This window comes from Lathyrus oleraceus, chromosome 7, assembly GCF_024323335.1.
Source record: "Lathyrus oleraceus cultivar Zhongwan6 chromosome 7, CAAS_Psat_ZW6_1.0, whole genome shotgun sequence".
Classification (NCBI taxonomy): Eukaryota; Viridiplantae; Streptophyta; class Magnoliopsida; order Fabales; family Fabaceae; genus Lathyrus; species Lathyrus oleraceus.
The window spans coordinates 165,139,599-165,161,482 of record NC_066585.1 but is presented as its reverse complement, the minus strand read 5'-3'; the positions used below and the strand labels follow the sequence as shown (position 1 = coordinate 165,161,482).

Genomic DNA, 21,884 nt, shown 5'->3' with positions numbered 1-21,884 from the left:
TCGATACAGAGAATCTCATTTTTTCTGTTTGAGATGTTGCTTCATCAATATGAAGAGTCTCATTTTAGATTCTTTTTTGAAATACTGCTCTAATATCCTCGGAGAGTCTTAGATTCAATTAAGGTATATTTTTCCCTTTGCCAGAATATCTTAATTCTATCATATAAGATGTTGTTTCGACTCGATACAGAGAATCTCACTTTTACTATTTGAGATGCTGCTTCATCAAAATGAAGAGTCTAATGCCAGGTTTTCTTTATATTACTCTAGCATACTGTTCTGACGACTCACAGAAAGTCTTGACTGTTCCATTTTTTACCGTGGGATAATGTCTTTTTCCATTTCTTACCGCATTTTCTTCCTATATTTTCTTCCTTACATTTCCTAGGACAAAATTTGGGTCTTCTTGTATTTAATTATTTCCCACCGTGAATGCACGAAAACTGCTGTCATTCTTACTTTCCGGATTGAGGTAATTAAATAGGGGCAGCTATCATACCCCAATTTTGTCCGGGTAAGGAAAAATCTTCAACCAACATTCACTACCCAATGTTATGAGGCATGTATTTTATCTTAAGACATAAGCTTTATCTTAGGGTTTCTCAGCCCTTAGTGACAGCAAATTTTCAGTGATATTTTCATCTGTTAAGATCCTTAAGAAGACACCAGTTGCATTTGTCTATTATGGCCATTGACTAAAGCATGGGATAGTACGTACATTTTGGTTAACAAGGCCCATGTTGGTTTATCCATGAGAACTTTTGGTTTTAAAAAAAGGTCCATTCACATAAACATGTCCGTGATTAATATTGCAAAGTGTGGTTTGAATCTTTTTACATTACTAATCCAAAATCCATTTGATTATTAGTAAGTATTAAGAGTCATGGATATTTTCTATGATCACTTGTTTAAGCCCATTTCCACATGTTTAGGCCAAAGTTTCAATCCTTCGTAAATATCTAAATTCAAATTGCATTTTTAAACATGCTTTTGCTTTAAGCTAAGGTGGATTGTTGGAAAAGAATATGGACAATGTGTTAAAGCCCATTTTGGAATTGTTTTTATTGCTTATGGTGCACATTTCATGTTGCTCATTTAAGCTAATAACAATTGGTATTCTATCATGGCCCAATCCATTTTTAATTTGAGTTAGGGTTTAAGCATTTTAAATAACTAACACAAATGAGATATTGAAATAAAGTTTAGAATGTTTTTTAAAAGGGACTAATTGCATATTTAATTTTTCAACCCAAGTGTTACAAATAATTCAAAAAAGGGCCAATGCATAATACAAAAGGTTACACGTTTTAACCCAAATTTTCATAGTCTAAGTTACATAATTAAGTCCAAATTCCAAATAATCCAAAATATCCACATAATTATCCAAAAAAAAAGAGCTTAAATTTAAATTATGCAAGTCTCACAAATAATCCAAAGGGGTTACACAATCACTCCAAACTTACATAGTCCAATAGTTACATAACTATCCAAACAAAGAAGTTTCAAATTGAAGTCCTACGTATTACAAATAGTCCCTAAATTCACAATCCAAAAGTCTCTGTTACACCAAATGAATCTAAAAATATTGAATTAAGTTGTAAATCCAACGGTTTGAAGCAGCAAGCTTCAAAGGCTTTTCCAAAAAGCTCTTTTGGAAATTTCAGCCCCCCAATTCCAAGCAAGCGCCGCGCCCCTTTTTCAATCAATCAGCATCACTTCATAAAACCTGCAAAAACCAATTCAAAGGATTAAACAACTTATTAAATAAACACTTAAAAAACTGAAAAAACAATTGATAAGAGGGATGGATTATTTCTTTGCACAGTAAACCAAAATGAACTCCCAAGGCCACATTTCATTATCCAAATCAATAACCTTAAATCCATAAGATAATTATCCCATGAAATCTGGAAGAGATAACTTAACAAGTTATCTTAAGATCTAACATTCACATATATAACAACAAATTAATTAATAGTAAGGAGCACGTTTTGAATACCCAAGAAGAAATTATCAAAATACCTTTTTTTGTGTTAACAACAAACAAAATATAAAACACGTTTTGAATATCCAAGAAGAAATCATCAAAATACGTTTTGTTAACATTAAACCTTGAACAACAAGAACACGTTCAAAAAATCCCAGAAAGCAACAAGAAAAAAATAATTCATCCAAACCCTAAGATTCGAACCAAACAGCAATAGAGTTCAAAACGAAAAAATAAAGGAAGACAAGGAGCATAAAGGGAAAAAAAGAGGACTCATCTGAAACAAGGTAGGGACGTCGCCGACGTTGACTTCACCCAAGTAAACCTTCCATTTTTTTGTTCACATCTTTGCATCATTATGTTCGCCTCTATATGCTGAGTAAAACCCCTCTTTTAATTTCTTCAAAACGCGTCTGTAGAAGTCTGAATCTCGAATTTTAGGGTTAGGTTTTGGACGGGTGAGTTTTGTTGTTTAGGTTGAGGATGATTTAGGGTTTGTTGGCCGCGAGAGAGAGAAAGCCCAGGTTAGGTTTAGGTTTGTAGGAGGGCCTCGATCCGGCCATTTGAGAAAGAATTTGAAAAAGGCGAGTTTAGATTTGAGTTCAGAAGACAAAATAAAGTAGGGTTTATGTTTGGATTTTTGGATTGGGGTTGGAAGTCACCGAAGAAGAGGGCGGCGCCACCGTGATTGGCCGGCCGCCACCGTCTTCTCCGGCAGGTTTGGTCGGGGTTGGCGACGGAAGTGAGAAGAGAGAGTTACATAGCAACTTTGCTCTTTGGTAAAGAGAGAGAACGAGAATGAGAGAATGAATTCTCTCTCTCAGATTTTTTTGTTTTTTATTTGTTGTTGGTGGTGGATGCATGGGCGCCACATGGCACCTCCTGCCAGCGCCACGTGTTTAGTTGACTTCTGAGTCAACCAGGGGATCCTGTGTGGATCCCCCCACCATATGGTGGTGCGCCCTCACACCCCTACCTCTTGATTCTCTTGACCAGGTCAAAGTCTCCCCATCATATGGCCCAGATTTCTCCCTAGAAGGTCAATGTTTGACCAAGCTGTTTAGGGCTTTGGAAGCTCCGTTTTGGGCCAACTCAGGTTGGGCCCAAAAGACTTTTTCTATTCAAACTCCCTGTTTTGTTCAGCTTAGCCCATTTTCTTTTATTTTTTTTAATTTTTAATTTATTCAACTTATTTTCTTTTATTTATGTACATATAAAATATATACATTAAGATTTTATGGCTATTGAACAAAAAGACAATATTTTATTTTATTTACTTTCTTTCAAAATTATAATTATATATTATTATTAATAATAATACTTAATAGTAAATATGCAATGATGTTGTTATTATTATTATTAATATTTAATGGTAAATATGCAATTATTTGGTTATATTCATTATTTTTTAATTGCTTATTATTTAATCAAAATAATCTACTAAATATTCAATTAATTAATTATATTATTATTAATGTCATTTATAATTTAGATGATTGTTTATTTTTGTGAAGTGTATGTGCATGATTATTCTTTATTTATTTATTTATACCGAGCCTTGAGTGCACATGGATGACATGTTATAATTGTGACAAAATTATGTCGTTTTCACCGATTTAAAATCATTCGAGCCAACTTCAAAAATAAATCACATACTTCTCGATTCAAAGTCGAGCCCATTTTCAAAACACCTTTGAAGGTCGATTACTTGTAAAAGTCTCGCCATCAACCTCACATGGCTTACTCTTGGGCCTTCTTACAATGAGACCTGTTCGGTTTTTATTAATCGATTAGATGAACTATTCACTAAATAAATTCAATTCATTCACAAAAAATACAAATGTAAAACCTCGATCCAACATCGAGTGTTCTTTATTAAGAATTAAAAACACCCAATCACAATCAAATACTATTTCACTTAGGAATAAAAGAGGTAATGGTTTTGAGTTTTCAACTCCCCTCCTCGATTATTTGAACACGAACTCTTGTACTCGATTAATCGAACAATCATCATCTCTAATCTACCTAACTTTGAGTCTTCAATTTTTTCTCCTCGACTATTTGAGTACAAGTTCTCTTACTTGTTTAGTCAAATAATTGTCGTTCCTCTACAAATCTCCAAACCCCGATTAAATCAAAATATTTTCACAGTAAGTTAAATGAAAAAGGAGTTGACTTTGAGTTTTCAACTTCACTCCTCAATTGGTCGAATACAAGTTCTCTTACTCGGTCAGTCGAACAATTGTCATTTCTCCGCAAACATACAACTTAATCAAATCACTTTCATAACAAATTATACGAAAAGGGAGATGGTCTTGAGCCTTCGATTCCTCTCCTCAAATGCTTGGATATGAGTTGTTTTACTCCGTCATTCAAGTACTTGTCGTTCATTATAAAAATATGTCAATCATATACAACCTTATTTTTATAAATACTTACATGAAACAGAGAGCGGTTTAGAGTCTTCTATTCCCTTTCTCGATTATTAGGATACGAATTGTCTTACTCGATTATCCGAGTATTCGTCATCCTTCCAAAACACCTTAACTATCATCAAATCCTTTCTATAACTAAAGATGAAAAAGAAAGTGGTCTAGAGTCTTCTACTCCCTTTCCCGACTGTTAGGATACGAGTTGTCTTACTCGACTATCCGAGTGATCGTCATCCAACCAAAAATATTTCAACCCATCAAAACATCCAATATATTAATCTGACTTGTCTAAACGCTTTTCAAAAAGAACACCATTTAATCCTTTCTAACGCGTATAACAAACCAATGCTTAAGCCTCCGCCGAGAGTAGACAAGCTAATGTTTAGCCTTTAGGTTGCGATCTAAACATTTGTTCATTAAAAAAACACCAACCAACCGTAGTTCCCCGAAGTACGAATGCTCTAATTTCCTTATTTAAGGATACGTAGGCAGGAGATTGTTGTATCTTCGCGAGCACACTAATAAAAAACCTCCCCTTTCCCTTTCTGAGGTTCCCATCCATTTCTATTTTTAATAATTTTATAACCTAAAGATAACAAACAAACATAAATTAACACTCGAAACACACATTAGAACTAAAAGGTTCCCGTTGAGTACAACGGACGCAAGGGGTGCTAATACCTTCCTCTTGCATAATCCACTCCCGAACCCGAATATGGTTGCGGCGACCATTATTCTATTTTCCAAAGGTTTTATCGATATTTTCCTATCCTTTCATTGGGATAAATAAAGTTCGATGGCGACTCTATTCGAACATAATTTTTTCCACGACCATCGCGAGGAATCATATTTTTCGAGATGCGACACCTTCTTGTGAAGATTCTTATCTTTTATTGCACGCATGAAGTTTTGTGCAATATGTATAATGCAATAGACATGGGTAGATAGAGGATCATGCCATCCGTTTTCGTGGTTGTTGTAGGCACTCTCAATGGCAGCATGTCTATCAAAAATCAAATAGAGATGGGCTTATGGAGCCACATGTGTTCTGAGATGTCGAAGAAAGAAACCCCAACCACCATCCATTTCACCTTCAACCAGAGCAAAGGCAATGGGAAATACATTGTTGTTTCCATCTTGTGAAACCGCCATAAGCAAAGTACCCTTGTATTTGTTGTATAACCAAGTGCTGTCAATTTGAATAATAGGTTTGTAGAATGCAAAACCTTTGATGCATGGGTCAAACGCTCAAAAGAGACAATGAAAGATTCTATTACTTGTAACATAGGTTCCGTCTAGCGTCATTGCTGGCAATGTCTCCATAATTGCCATAGTTCTTGGGACATATGTTTTTAGTGCCCATAAAAACCGTGGCAATTCTTTGTATGAATCCTCCCAATTGCCGAATACTTGTTCAACAATCTTTGTCCTTGCAATCCATGATTTCTTGTAAGATAGAGTATAATTATATGTTGTTTTGATATGGGATATAATTATACTCACCTTCACTGATGGGTCTTTGTTAACAAGAGGCAGAATGTCTTGACATATCAATGTAGCGCTTTATTTACGATGATCTTGTTCAACGTTAGTTGCAATGCAACTGTGAGGTGGGTCTATTGAAGCTATCTCCCAACAGACTTTTTTCTTTTTGTAAGACGCAGCCAACCGAAATTTATAAAGGGTGTTACAACATTCGATGGTATACCTTCTTGAATCAGTGTGTTTCACTATAAAATCAGTAGAGTTGTTCATGTGGAATTTTTTTGATAGCTCGCACACATTCTTCTTTAGTGCGGAACATGTCTCTCACCTTTAACTCGCCTTCTGATTGTGGATACGGGTTATAGAAAACATTGTTGGATGTTTCATCGTCATGCTGATCCATGTTTGTCATATGTTGAGGCGGATGGTAGACATGACTAGGAGGTATTGGCGCTGGTTGATCATCATCTTCAATGTCGTTGTTCAACATATGATCGACCTGTATCTCGGTCTCCTCTTCTTCTTCATCAATGACGTTGACTTCTCTTTCTGCTTCTGGGTCAACGTCATCTGAGCATTGTGAATCAAATTCACCAGATTCATTATGACTGGTTATTTGAGATTGCTAAGATGGTATACATGGTTGAAGAGTAATATACAACTCAATACAATTGCAGCTTGAATGTTCATGACTAATAAACATGTATTCAACATCTTCATCATCCCGTACCTTAAGCGAGAAAAACTTGCATTGACTGTTCTAAAAAAATATTGGATTTTGATACATGATCTTTGACATAATACCCGATCCTATGCAAGATTGTATATTTTTTTTAAAATGCAAGAAATTTGCATTTCTCTTGATCGTAAGTCGAATGGTATCGGTGTTTCAAAAACAAAATCCGTATAACTCAGACTCGTATGTCTCACCATTGTAGTGAACATTGACACTATATTTCGGTGAAGATGACATTGTAATATTTATGGTGCAGATGAAAATGAATTTCTTGTTGCAGATGAATGTGTGTTAAGTGTTGGATGTTGATAGTAAGACACTTAAATAGGTAAGTGATTTGTCTCACATGCAAGCTAGTCCGAAGTGATGTGTCACACATGTAAGCTAGTCTGAAATGATGTGTCAAACATGCAAGCTACTCTGAAGTGACATGTCCAGCATGCAAGAGAGAGGAAAGCCATGTGTCACACATGCAAGCACTGGCTCTAAATGAATTGGGGCCTCCTTACAATCCTTGCACATGGGCACCATTCCATTTGGCTACACCATGTCTTGCATGCATGCAGACCTCGTAACCAAGCATTCAGACCTAGGTGTGTCATGCATGTGCCTATGCAGGCACCAATTTGAATGGCGACAACATGTACAAAATGCACATGGGTGCCAATTCATTTGACTACCACTTGCAAAAACATTTTTCTATGCTCCACACTTTTGCCTATAAATAGGAAGGTAACTCTAACACTTCTTCCACACCATCACTCACTACTTCCTTTACAACATCAAATATTTCATATGCAACAACCTCTTTCATATGCACCAACCTCTTTCATCTCCGACAAGATGTCTATCCTCACAATGGGCAAATCACACAGAGGAACAGTTGCAAACATAACAACTTATGTAAGCGTTTTATTGTTTCATTATTTGTCTAGAGTACCTTTTAATATAGTACCTTTTAATAACATATCAACTTAGTAAAGTATTTTCTTGTTTCTTTTATAGGATGTTTCAAGGTTCCATACTCGGGTCCACGAATATGTCCACAGGGACCCGATGATTCAACCTTATGTCGAACTCGCCGATTTTTGACATATAAGCAAAATTTTGTCTTGGTCGGTGGACAATAAATTCATTCTTGCTTTAGGCAAAAGATGGCATACCGAGACACACACATTTTGGTTTCCAATCGGTGAGTGTACCGTGACGTTAGAAGACGTCTACATGCTTTTGGGACTGCCTACTAAACGTACAGCTGTAAATGGTAAAACCAACTATGCGAATTCAATTTGCATGGACCTCTTGGATACTGATTTGTTAGATGATAACTCAAGAGGTCAAGGTATACTCCTTTCACGCCTTAAGTCATATTATAACAGTTTACATTTAGATGAGCATTCTACCGAAGACACTCGAATAATAAAAACTAGGTGTTACATTATGCTTTTAATTGGTTCTTTTTTATTTCCCAAAGGTAGTGGTTCTAGTATGCATGTTATGTATTTACCTTTACTAAGACATGTAGATAAAATAGGAAGTTATAGTTGGGGATCCGCTTGTCTGGCCTATCTTTATATTTCTTTGTGTAAAAATTCACACAAAGACACATCTACCTTTTCTGGATGTCCTGTTTTGCTCAAAGCACGAGGTTGGTCAAGACTACCGTCCCTAGCGCCCGTCAACAACAACCCTTTCACATTCCCGTATGCACAAATGTAACTTGTTTAAAATGCTATATATTTACTTACTTTAACGATTATTATCTCTAACTAATATTTTTACCTTTTTGGAGCAGATGGTCAGCACGTGGTATGAGTTATAACAGATGTCCTAGACACTGTATTATTCAGTATCGCAATCTCTTGGATCACCTTCGACCCATAGACGTATGGATAATAACCTCATTATTTCGTTATAATTTGTTAGCTTCTTCTACCAAGTTTATAATTCAAGTTACTTTCACATTTCAGTTCATTTGGCGTCCATACCTAAATTTGGATCATGACCATGAAGTCAACTAAGAAGACGCAGCCGTATGGACTGCATGCACACCGATAATAAGATTCACAACTGTGGAGATGCACAATAGTGATCGTGTGAAGTTGCAGTTTGGTATGCTTCAACACATCCCAGATCCCCCAGCAAGCCTAAGAGAATTGCATTTGCACAAAGTTAACGACCAATGGAACTTCAATCCATGGCAAAGCTTCGCAAGATCTGAGTGCCGCAAATAGAAGCACCGCCATGACTATGTCTTAATTGACGAAGTGATGCCAAATGAAGCAAAACCAAGTCGTACTTATATGGCTTGGTACAGATCGGTTGGTTTTGAGTTCATCGCCGAGGATATGTATTTATACGACCCACGCCAACAAACTTACACACCAGACGCCTTAACATCTAACCCCCCGCAACATTGTCAGCCCGGCTACACACAACCCCCTATCCGTCAAACTTTTCGTTCCACAAACACACAAACATACAACCCTAACATGTCATACACCCAACCACAATACCAAGAGCATACCCCGTACAACCACCAACAAATAGATCATCAACCAGAGACCCAACATCGCTTCGCATCCAACACATCACCCTACCAAAACCGCCTTAGCCAGAACACTCAACGATCATTCAACACCAACCGTCCCTCCTCCTACCATAGCCAAGAAGCCCAAACCTCACAAAACCGAAACCTTCAACAACCCTATCTCTACCAAACACCCTAACAATCTTTCAAACATTTCCTCGACGCAACATTCACACTCATGTCTCCCTTCAACTGTCTCGGTCGCCCACCAATAAGTCAAACACAACCCAACTACTCTGGTATGGATCATGAACTCAGCTATGGTGGTACACCTTTGATGCATACTCAAGACTATGCCGATTTGTCTGACTATCTCAACAGGCCATCTCATGTAGTTGGTAGTGATGGTTTTGGCCCCTCAGATGCTCAAACACTAGTGATGAATCATCAACATGGGATAAGGCCAAGGGTTCGGGTAGCTAGGGGATGTGGGACTAGAGGTCGGTTAGGTGATCCCGATCATCAACATTAGACTTTTTTGTGTAAATGGGAATTTATATTAATATCAATTGGTCTTATTTCGGAATTATGTAACACGTAGACTGTTTAACAAAAAAAATTGCATTTCACACTGAGGTGTCAATCCAATTGGCGTCTCTTTTGGAAAAATACACATGGCGCCAATTAAATTGACTGCACCATATGCCCTAGCCAATCCAATTGGCGCCTGCACTCTATTTTTAAGAGGAGTCGCCAATTGGATTGGCGTCTCCTCCTAAAAGTGAGTTACTTTAAGATTTTTTTTAAAACAGAGTTATTTAGGATTTTTTTTTAAAAACTAAGTTATTTTCGTAAAAAAATTCAATTAAAGAGACAACGTGTTCTTGATCCCATTTTAGAAAATATTAAGTATTACAAAATGATTTGATCAAAGAGACAAAAGTATATAAGAAGTTTATCTTATATTAAAAATAAATTTAAAAGTGAGTCATAGTAGCTTGTTATGCAAATCATATCAATTGACAAAAATTGATATTACATTGTGTGTGAGTTTGTACTAGATGTAGGTAAATTTATAAGATATAAAATTAGTATAAAAAAGTTAATTAACTACCGATCAAGAAACTAACTAGTAATAACAAACTAAAACTAGCTTTTATTTAACTACTTTAATATCACATTGCATTACCCCTTAACTCTTCAAATATATTTTTCCATTAAAATAATACACATAAACAATTTTGTCATTTATTTCTCCTCTTTATTTCTTGAGTATCAAAACCCAATAACAGCATCAAAAAGTATCAAAAAGATGAAGTGGATAATTTGTAAAAATTCATTGAAAGCACTAATACCAGTGGTTCTAATGGTGTTTTGTCAGATTGGATATGCTGCTGTGAATATAATGTACAAGCTGGCCATAAATGATGGGATGAGCATGAGGGTAGCCGCCGCCTACCGCCTATGTTTTGCGGCGGCTTTCACTATTCCGCTTGCTATTATCTTTGATAGGTCTTTTCCCTTTTTTACTTCTTATTGCTAGTATTCGTGATTCTTTAAATGCTTTCTCATGTTTAAATTATAAAACACTTTCAAAAATATTATAAATTATTTTATAATATTTATATAAAAATTATTAATATTTATAAATTAACAATTTTATTAAATAAGTTATTTTTATTTTTATTTTTATTCTCTCCTTCCAACTTTTTAAACATCAATAAAACAAGTAAAAAATAGCTTTTACTTTTACTCTCTCCTTTTATTTTATTTTTCTTCTATTATTTTTCTTCTCTTTTCATATAAAACCAAACACGGTGTGCCAAAACTGGGTAATCGAAACATAAAAAAACAAAATTAGAGTCAGAAATCTCAAAAGTGATCATTTTAAATAATCATATCTTTTTTATTTTATAATTTAGTTTTCTAATAAAAAATTGTCGTTGTTAAAAAAAATTTTAAATTAAAATCATCTATAGTATTTTCAAAACATATAAAAAATTATAAAAAATTATTAAAATTATTTTACATCTTAACCATTAATTCATTTTCAATCAATGATTAAAAATAATTGATACTTCTCTTCATATTTAATTATCAATTATGTTTTTAGTCATAAATTAATGTGAATAAGTTTTAATAATTTATATTTAGAATAAAATTATCCATATATATATATATATATATATATATATATATATATATATATATATATATATATATATATATATATATATATATATATATATATATATATATATATATATATATATATATATATATATATATATATATATATATATATATATATATATATATATATATATATATATATATATATATATATATATATATATATATATATATATATATATATATATAAACAGGCTATACGCATTGGCTGAAACATAATAACATTATTAATTATTTCCTTATTAGCCATTCAAAAAGTTACTTCCTCGTTAGTTCGTATGGTTTTTTCTAATAATATTTCTTCATCACTTTCTTGAAACTATCCAGCTGTCTAAAAAATAAAGATCGGCTATATAATAATATTATTAATTATTTGCTCCTAAATTTTTATGATTTTTTATCTTATATTTTTTAAATGGATGATTTATAAATATCAATAACTTATATTATTATTATTATTATTATTTATTATTATTATTATTATTATTATTATTATTATTATTGTTTATTGTTTATTATTATTTTTATTATTTATTATTAATTAACTAGACTAAAATGGTTCTATTTTTTTTACTTTTGTAAAGGAAGGAGAGACCAAAGATTACTTGGAAGGTTCTTTACATGGCATTTCTTTGTGGATTGTTTGGGTATGCTACCTGAACTGTTCACGTTTTTCTCCATATATATATATATATATATATATATATATATATATATATATATATATATATATATATATATATATATATATATATATAAATTTTAGATACTAATATATTCACGAAATGTTGTAGTGGAAGTTTACTTCTAAACCTTTATGGCTTGGGACTGACTTTAACTTCAGCAACGTTTATGTTATCTATGCTCAACCTTGTTCCAGGAGTTACCTTCATCATGGCCATATCCTTTGGGTAATCACTCACACTTTATAATAATTTGAAAACTACATAATCTCAATTTATTATAATCTAATATAAAACTAAACTGATTCTTTTCTGTTTGGTTATATTATATATTTTAATTTTTCATAGATTAGAAAAGCTAAATTGGAGATTAGCAGAGGGAAAGGCCAAAGTAATAGGAACAATAATTAGCATTGGCGGGGCAATGCTAATGATATTTTACAAAGGAGTAGAAATTAATATTTGGAATTCCAATATAAACCTGATGCATCCACTTTATGACAAAAATGGGATTATGGAACCAATACCTGTCAACTTTAGTAGTAAACTATTGGGTGTTCCATGTGGCATAGGAAGTTGTTGCTCTTTTTCTTTGTGGTTAATTATCCAGGTTAGCGTAATTAGTTTTATTGAACCTTTAAATCAAGTTAAATGATTTTTTATATATAATTGTTTTTATATGAATGTGATGTTTTGAGTTGTTTTTGCTGTTATGGGTCCATTCACACAGACTAGGTTGAATGAAGAATATCCAAGCCATCATTCAAGCACAGCTTTGATGTCCACAATGGGAGCAATACAAGCCACTGTTCTTGCTCTTTGTTTTGATAGAGAATGGAGCCAATGGAAGCTTGATTACAATATCAGACTTCTCACTATTGTTTATTCGGTATGTTTCTACAAATTTGAAAACAAACAATTAAAGTTTTTAATATGTACTTTATATTTTTAATAGCAAATAAGAATATAATATATACTAAAGTAGTTAAATGTCCTGGAAACATTTGACATGAGAAAAGCGTGGGAAAATAAAGATAAAGAATGAAACATTTAAAAATATTCTTAAAATACTTAATCAATACAAGTGGTGGCTATGCCTTTAAATAGCTCTCTAAGTAAAACAGTTAGATGAGGATAATGGTCTAACAAACTCTATTAAATTCTAATTAACTTATAACTAATTCCATTTTTTAATGAGATAACATAAAATAAGAGGACAAATAAATACCAAATACTTATAGTTTGATATTCTCCCTCAAACTAGAATAAATGTTAATCAATATAAGTTTGGTAACAAGATTGTTCAAAGGTGTCAAATATAAGAACTTTGGGAAGATGCCAGCAACTTGGTTGGGGTAGTCAATTTGTATGAGGTGAATGATATCATCTTGTACTTTGTAATGAACAATATGACAATTCATCTTTGTGTGTTTGTGCACTCGTGAAAGACTGAGTTAATGACATAGTAGATTGCGCTTTGATTATCATAGAAAATACTAACTAATTTTTTGTGAGACTATTACGAAAAACATTTACCACAACGGCTAGAAAAAGGATACCATCATGTTGGACCAACCGCTGTGAGATAAGGTGTGATTGTATGTATGATGCTTTCCACCGCAGTCGTGCGACTGAGATTATAAGTCAAATAACGCGCTACCTACCACAATGGTTACTTTAAACAACCATTGTTGTATGTCTCAACCTATCACAACGGTTACTTTAAACAATCGTTGTTGTATGTCTTTTAATAAAATAAAATAAAAATGCAACAGTAGAACAACAACAGTAACAACAAGAACAATAAGAACAATAAGAACAAAAACAAGAACAATAAGAACTACTACAAGAACAACAACAACAACAAAAAGCAACAAAAATAACAACAACAAGAACAAGAACAAGAACAAAATAACAACAAGAACAACAACAAGAACAATAATAAGAACAACAATAAGAACAACAACAACAACAACAACAACAACAAAAATAACAACAACAAAAAGAACAACAAGAACAAGAATAACTAACATTGCCAACTTGAATCCATGTTTTCCTAGTCTCATTCAAGTTGGAGAAGAGGTGATGGAGTTCTTAAATTTGTTAATGAAAGAAATGATGTTTTCGAGTTTTGTTTATGGAAGAAATGATTTTTTCGAGCTTGATTTAGTGGAGAAATAGAGTGTCATAAATGGAAGAAGATGTTTGGCGGTAGAAGATGAAGTTCGTCTAAGTTGGACGTTCATCTAAGTTTTAGGTTTCACGCGGATCACTAATGGTAGTGTCTTGAGCATTGATACTCACTAAATGGACGGAAAAAAAATTGTTTAAGAACAGTGAAGAAACTCAATAAACACGCTAATATTTCCCAATGACCCTGAGTAACTTTTCACCACGGTTAAAATTTCAGCCGTGGTGAAAAGTGATTTAAAAATAAATAAAAACAAAATTGTAGGTTTCAACCTATCACAACAGGTACTTTAAACAATTGTTGTTGTACGTCTCAACCTATTACAATAGCTACTTTAAACAACCGTTGTTGTATGTCTTTTAATAAATAAATAAAAACAAAAATTTAGGTTCTAGGATTCGAACTCATGAATAGACGCCACTTTTCACCACGGTTGAAAGTTTCAACATTGGTGAAAAGTGGCTTAAAAATAAATAAAAAACAAAACTATAGGTGCTAGGATTTGGACGCATGACCAAGCGCCACTTTTCACCACGGTTGGTACTTATGACCGTTATGAAATGCCCAAAAAATTAATGAGGTTAGTAAATATATAATTTAATTTAAAGTAGAAAATATAATATAGTAGAAAAAAGAGTGAAAAGTGTGGATATTTACTTTACTAGGCTGGTTTAATAGACTTAAAAGGTTTTTTATAGCCCATGACATGGTCTTAACTAAATTGGCTTATAAAAAAGTATGATATTTGTTCATATAAAAAAATTCTAATTAATTTATTCTAGACCTGATGTATGCTAAGTCGTAGCTCTGCGTCAAATCCTATTTCACTACTAAATAATATAACTTTAAAAAACTAATGAGCGAACCAATGGAAGGCGAATGGATAAAAGTGAGATCCATAAGGAGAGACACTCGTTCCTATTGTAGTTATTTAGAGCATGAAATATAAAGGGATGTAGCTCATGGTTGGACCAAACTCTAGTCATCTAACTAAAACTGATATATCCGCCCAGATATATGATATATCCCTGAGTATTCACTTTTTTTTGTTAGTTAGTTTCGACTAGATGTGTATATATACATTCATTCTCTTTCTTGTAGAGTAAGAGAGTTATTATTCAATTGTACACAATGCTCATTTGTGTAATTGAATGAACCACACTAATGCAATAGAGTATTCTTGATCTAAATTCTAAATTCTCATCCTCTTTCTTCTTCAACTTTCTTATTCATCATAATTTTATCAAACACTTGGTGGTGTTGAATATGAACAAACTGGTGTGGTGAGCATGGAAGGAAAATATTGTCAACAAAGTATGAGATTGAGAAATTCACAAGCGTAAATGATTTTGGATTAAGGCGCTTGAACATACAAGCCCTTCTTTTTCAACACAATCTACTAGAAACGTTGAAAGGATATGGACACATGGATGTTGCCTTGACAGAGAAGGAGAAGATGACTTTGATAAAGAAAGCTCACAATGCTATCATCTTGAGCCTTGGTGATAAGGGTCCCAGGAAGGTCTCAAAGGAGAAAACTACACAACAATATGGATAAAACTTGAAGATTTGTACATGACCAAGTCTTTGTATTCATTCAAGATGAGTGAAGAAAAAGTCTTGACTGGGCAGCTAAATATGTTCAATAAGTTGGTTCTTGATTTGGATAACATCAATGTTAATTTATATGATGAAGATCATGCATTGTTGTTATTTTGTGCTTTACCAAGATTCAAGCTCATTTTAAAGAAACATTGTTGTATGGAAGAGAGTCTCTGATCTTTGAAGAAGTTCCATTAGCTTTTCATTCTAAGGATTTGAATGAAAAGGGGGAGAATAAGTAATCATCAATTGGTGAGGGTTTTTCTAGAAAAGGAAAATTCTCGAAGAAAGATGGAAAGTTTGAGAAGAAGGGGTTAAAGTTAAACAAGAATCTTGTGGTGGTGATGCTTCTGCTATTATGTGTTTCCACTATTAAAAGGAAGGTCATACAAGAAAGGTGTGTCATGATAGGCTGAAGAACTATGCTGAAAGGAATGATAATGGAAATGCAACCATTATTCTAGATGGTTATGAATCTTTTGATGTCCTGGTAGTGTCTAGCAGAAATCCAAACAAGGAGTGTATTATGGATTTAGGGTTCACTTGGCATATGACTCCAAACAAATAATTTTTTGAGGACTTGTGTGGTCCTTATAGAGGATCAGTGATATTGGAAAACAACAAATCATGCAAGATTGCAAGAATTGGATCTATGAGGTTCAAACTCCATGATGAATCCATAAAAATGTTAACTGGTGGCAAGCATGTACCTGACCTTAAGATAAGTTTAATTTCACTTGACTAATTTGATAAAAAAGGACATTTCTTCAAAAGGAGAGCAAGGTATCTTGATAATCATGAAGGGTTGAAGGGATGTCTTAAGAGGCACCAAGACGCAAGGCTTGTATTCCTTTGAAGATGAGGTTTTAACTAGTTCAAATGATATTGCATCCCTAAATCCCTTTACAAAGACTGGTCTATGTTACATGAGACTTGGCAATGTCAATGAAAAGGGCCTGATTGAATTGGAGAAGCAAAACCCATTATGTGGAGACAAGGTTAAAAAGTTGAAGTTTTGTGAACCTTGTGTTTTTGGCAAAGCCTGTAGAGAAAAGCTCAACAAAGGATAACAAAGAAAAAATGGATCCCTTAATTACATTCATGCTAATCTTCGGGGGCCTTTAAGAAGTCTTTCACATTCAGGTGCAAGGTTCTTTCTATCCATAGTTTATGATTATTCTAGAAAAACATGGACACTCATTAAAAAAACTAAGGATGAAACTTATTGAAAATTTAAAATTTTAGAAAACTCTAGGTGGGAATAAAAATAGAAGGAAGGTCAATAGGTTAAGGACATATAATGGCATTGAGTTTTCTATGAAGCATTCAACAGTTATTGCTCCATGCCTGGCATTGCAAGGCATAAGAGAACAACATGTACTCCTCAGCAAAATGGCTTTTCTGAAAGGTTTAGTTGAACAATCTTGGAAAGGGTGAGATACATGTTGGTCAATGCTGGATTGAAAAAGATTGTTTGGGTTGTCGCTATAATGATTGTTGCTTACTTGATAAATAGGTGTCCTCAACTTCCTTGAGGATGAAGACACCTGAAGAAATCTAGTCAGGTCATCCACCAAACCTGGACAGACTTAGAGTATTTGATCGTGTAACCTATGCTCACATCAGACAAGACAGAGTGGAACCAATGGTTCTGAGATGCATGTTTCTTGGATATCCTAAAGGAGTCAAGGCTTTTAAGGTTTGGCACTTGAAACCAGGTTACAAGAAGTGCATCATAAGTCGTGATGTAGTTTTCAATGAAGCTGAGATGGCTTTAAAGAAAATGGATGATAGTTGCACAAAACCAAAGATCTATAAAGATGAACAAAATCATGAAGAAGTTCCTATTAAGGTGGAGCACATTGGAAATGGAGTGCAAAATCATGGTAAAAACCAAGATGAAACTGCAGAAGAAGCATTAGATGTTGAAGCCAATGAGGAAACTGATAATGACTACCTACTAGCTAGAGAGAGGACAAGGAGAGTCATCAAGCCACCTCAGAGACTTAGTTATGCAGCTCTCATAGATCTTGCCCTAATCTATGCAGGTGAAGTTCTTGATGAAGAACCTAGTGACTATAAATATGTTGTAAGGAGTAAAGACAAGAAGGAATGGTTGAAATCGATGGATGTTGAGGTAAAATCTCATCATGAAAACAACACTTAGAACCTGATTAAGAGATATGCATGGGCTAGACTAGTCAGTTGAAAATAGATCTTCAAGGTAAAACAAGGAATCAAAGGGTTCATGTCAATGAGATTCAGGAAAGAATGGTTATAAGAGGTTTTACTCAAAAGGAATGAGTGGACTTCAATCATGTATTCTCTCTTGTTGTGAAGCATTGATCCATTAGAATACTTCTGGTCATGGTTGCTAGGTTTGATCTAGAACCGAAGTAGATGGATGTAAAGTCTATTTTTGTATATGGTGACCTAGATGAAACCATTTTGATGAAGTAACCTGAAGGGTATCAAGAACAAGGAAAGGGGGATTATGTTTGTAAGCTGAACAGGTCACTATATGGCCTAAAATAATATCATAGGAAATGGAACAAGAGGTTTGATAAACTTATGGCACACATAGGTTTCCCAAGGAGCCAATTTGATCATTGTGTCTATTTAAGGTTCCTGCCTAAAAATTCATTTGTCATTCTATTGCTCTATGTGTATGATATCCTCATAGAAAGAAACCTTATTGGAGAATTGATGAAGGTGAAGGCTTACTTAACCAGGACTTTGAAATGAAGGATATTGGAGCTATAACCAGGATCTTAGGCATTGACATCAAGAGAGATAGAAAGAAGTTTAGATTATGCTTATCTAAAGAGATATATTTAAGGAAGATCCTTGACCAATTTGGAATGCCAAACTCTAAACCTGTCACAACACCAACAACTCAACAATTCAAGTTGAGTTTAAATCAATATCATATAATTGAAAGTTGAAATAACCTTTATGGATAGTATTCTATATGCTAGCGTAGTAGATTCTTTGATGTATGTTATGGTCTGTACCAGGCCATACATAGCATGTGTTGTAAGTCTTATAAGAAGGTATATGGCTAATCCTAGTAAAGCTCACTAGAAAGCTTTGAAATGGATCCTAATATACATAAAAAGACCCCTAGGCAGGGTCCTGATTTATGGTGGAGCCTAGGATCATGATGACCAAGGGGAAATCGAAGGATTTGTAGACTCTGATTATGCAAGATCTATGAACACCAAAAAATCTCTTTTTGGATATATTTTCACTATGTTTGGCACAACAATCAGATGGAAAGCAACACTTGAGAAGGTTGTAGCCCTATCAACCACTGACACAGAATACATTTCCCTCACTAAAGATGTCAAAGAAGCATTGTGGGTGGAAGGTTTTTCTAAAGAACTGAAGCTTCAAGAGAAAGTAATAATTGTCCATTGTGACAGCCAAAGTGCCATACATTTGTCTAAGAATTCAACTTATCATGAAAGGACCAAGCACATTGATGTTAACCTGCATTTTGTTAGAGAAATAATTGAAAGAGAAGAAGTAAAAGTGATAAAGATGTCAATTGATCATAATGTTGATGATATGATCGCAAAATTCTTGCCAAGCTGCAAGTGTTTCCAATGCCTATAGTTAATAAATCAACAAGATGATTGTTAATATGTATACTTGTTGGATTTTGTTTTAAGGTGGAGTTTTGTAGCTTATGGTTGGACCAAATTTCAACTATCTAACTAAAACTGATATACCCACCCGAGTATATGGTCTACCCCCTAATTGGTTTTGTTAGTTAGTTAGTTTTCAATATATATATATATATATATATATATATATATATATATATATATATATATATATTGTCACTCTTGTAGAGTAAGGAAGTCAGTATTCAATTGTAAATAATTCTCATTTGTGTAATTGAATGAACCACAAGAATGCAATAAAGTATTCTTAGTCTAACTTTTGAATATCCTCCTATCAGTTCTTCAACTTTTCTTTTTCATTTGCATTTTATCAAACACTTGTTGTAATTGAGTCCCAACAAGGGGTATAGTGTCTTAATTATTCATCAAGATAACTCACAATTTTGATATAAAGAAAATGTATAATGCGATAAAAAAAATACATTGTTATAAGGAAGGTGGTTGTTAACAATAGAGATAACAAATTAAAGAAGTGAGTCGGGGTTAGAATTTTAATAATGTGAATAAAATAATTTATAAAAATAAGTGTTACAAAGATAATATATAATAATACATAAATAGAATAAATTATTTTTAGTTCAATTATAAAAATAAATAAATAAACTCATTACATATTATTTAATAGTGTTGATTTTGAAAGGAAAAAAAAGTTGATAAAATTTTGATTTGAAAGATTTAAGAATGTTAAAGACATGAGAGTATTATCTATAAAATAGGATAAGATATTCATAGGAGCTTTGAAGATTCATATGAATAATCCAAGGTTACATAGTATAAAAGAAGATAATGGTAGCAGAACAACATGAAAAAGCATATGAAAAATGTGTAAAATATAGACTCACAATATTCTACGAGTAACATTCAAAGAATATTTGCAGAAGCATTAAAATAAAGTTTTGTTAGTTGCTTTGCAACTCAAGAAACTAATGAAAGGGGGCAAACTTGAAAGAGTGAGGAAATGTATAATGATTGTATTATGATTGGTGTCTTCAAATATAATAGGATACATGGTTTTATAGATCCATTGACACTTCCTAATTGGTTTTCTTGGTGATTAAGTAAACCAATAAGCCTACTTAATCTTAATGAACTTTCATCCACCTAAACATCTAACTTAGCAAACTAATAACCACAGACACAACTAGCTAGTTAGGTTGTACAACCTTAAAATACATTGTTATTTACTTAATATGCATGTTATTTACTGATCAAATGTAGTATTATAAACATGTGAATACTAATGCAGGGGGTTATAGCTTCTGGATTACTCATTGTTGTTATTGCTTGGTGCATAAAGATAAAAGGTCCTTTATTTGCATCGATTTTCAATCCTCTTCAGCTTTTACTTGTGGCTATCTCTGCCTATTTGTTGTTGGATGAGAAATTATATTTAGGAAGGTATAGCATAAATCTTACTTGCTTCAAATATATATTATTATCATATCATTTTTAACATTTCAATTGCATGATGTGTCGTTTGATTTTATATAGTTTTTTGTATACAGTGTCTTTGGAGCAGTGTTGATCGTATGCGGCATATATGCAGTGCTTTGGAGTAAGAGTAGAGAAATGGAAAATAAGAAAAAGTTATTACCATTAGAAACCAATATTAATTCTGAAGAAGTAGAGTTTGTTATGCCCAATTCATACAAGTGAAAGAAAGATTATATTATACTAAAGAGAAATTATCTTACATCGTAATCATTTTACACTCTAATAAATTAGAATGCATTCATTTGTACATATTGTTAAGGGACGAACTTAACTTGTACTTTTATAAATATAAATGCAAAAATAGCAAGTGTCACTTGACACTACAAACAAATGACATTTTTAACTTTTATGTGATTTATATGTACTTTACATTTTTGCATTTAAATTTTGTTACAATATTTATTTTCAAAAGAAACTTACATATCTTTTTCATTTTTGTTATTTTAATTTTATTTTAACATTCATGTATTTTATTTTGAGTGCTTTACATATTTCAATCAAGTTTTTCTTTTCTTATACCTTATGTTATTTATATTCAGAAACTTTTACATTCTAATTATTTACTTATTTTCATTAATACCATTTATTATTCATTGTTTGAAATAACTAAGTGCATTGAAACTTTAAGAATCAAAAGAAAATTGAACACGCTACAAAAGAAAACAGTTATTTGCGATGTGATTTTCACGCCACAAATGGGAAAATTACGTCACAAACCTAAATTAGTGTCGTAGTTAATTTACATCAAATCCATATTCCAATCAATCTCCATCTACATCAAATACATTGAAACTTATTTTTTTTTATCTTGTTCAAGAATATTACACTAATCATTTTATTTCTTTATGTTATTGATAGATCT

At 32.9% G+C, this 21,884-nt stretch overlaps 1 protein-coding gene across 1 annotated transcript; it reads left to right on the top strand.

The window, feature by feature from the left end:
• The first annotated feature begins 10,482 nt into the window (after positions 1–10,482).
• LOC127106296 (WAT1-related protein At1g25270) lies at positions 10,483–21,184 on the top strand. The gene is made up of 7 exons (XM_051043600.1): positions 10,483–10,682; positions 11,948–12,010; positions 12,158–12,274; positions 12,395–12,656; positions 12,777–12,935; positions 20,775–20,926; positions 21,034–21,184. Exons 1-7 carry the CDS (start codon positions 10,483–10,485, stop codon positions 21,182–21,184), a joined length of 1,104 nt encoding a protein of 367 aa, XP_050899557.1.
• The last annotated feature ends 700 nt before the right edge of the window (positions 21,185–21,884 follow it).

What these genes read in the sequence shown, in the direction of transcription:
- LOC127106296 (XM_051043600.1), top strand. Translation starts at nt 10,483, where the DNA reads ATGAAGTGGATAATTTGTAAAAATTCATTGAAAGCACTAATACCAGTG. An exon ending in CTTGCTATTATCTTTGATAG is followed by an intron (nt 10,683 to 11,947) that starts GTCTTTTCCCTT and finishes ACTTTTGTAAAG; the next exon opens with GAAGGAGAGACCAAAGATTA. An exon ending in CTTTGTGGTTAATTATCCAG is followed by an intron (nt 12,657 to 12,776) that starts GTTAGCGTAATT and finishes CCATTCACACAG; the next exon opens with ACTAGGTTGAATGAAGAATA.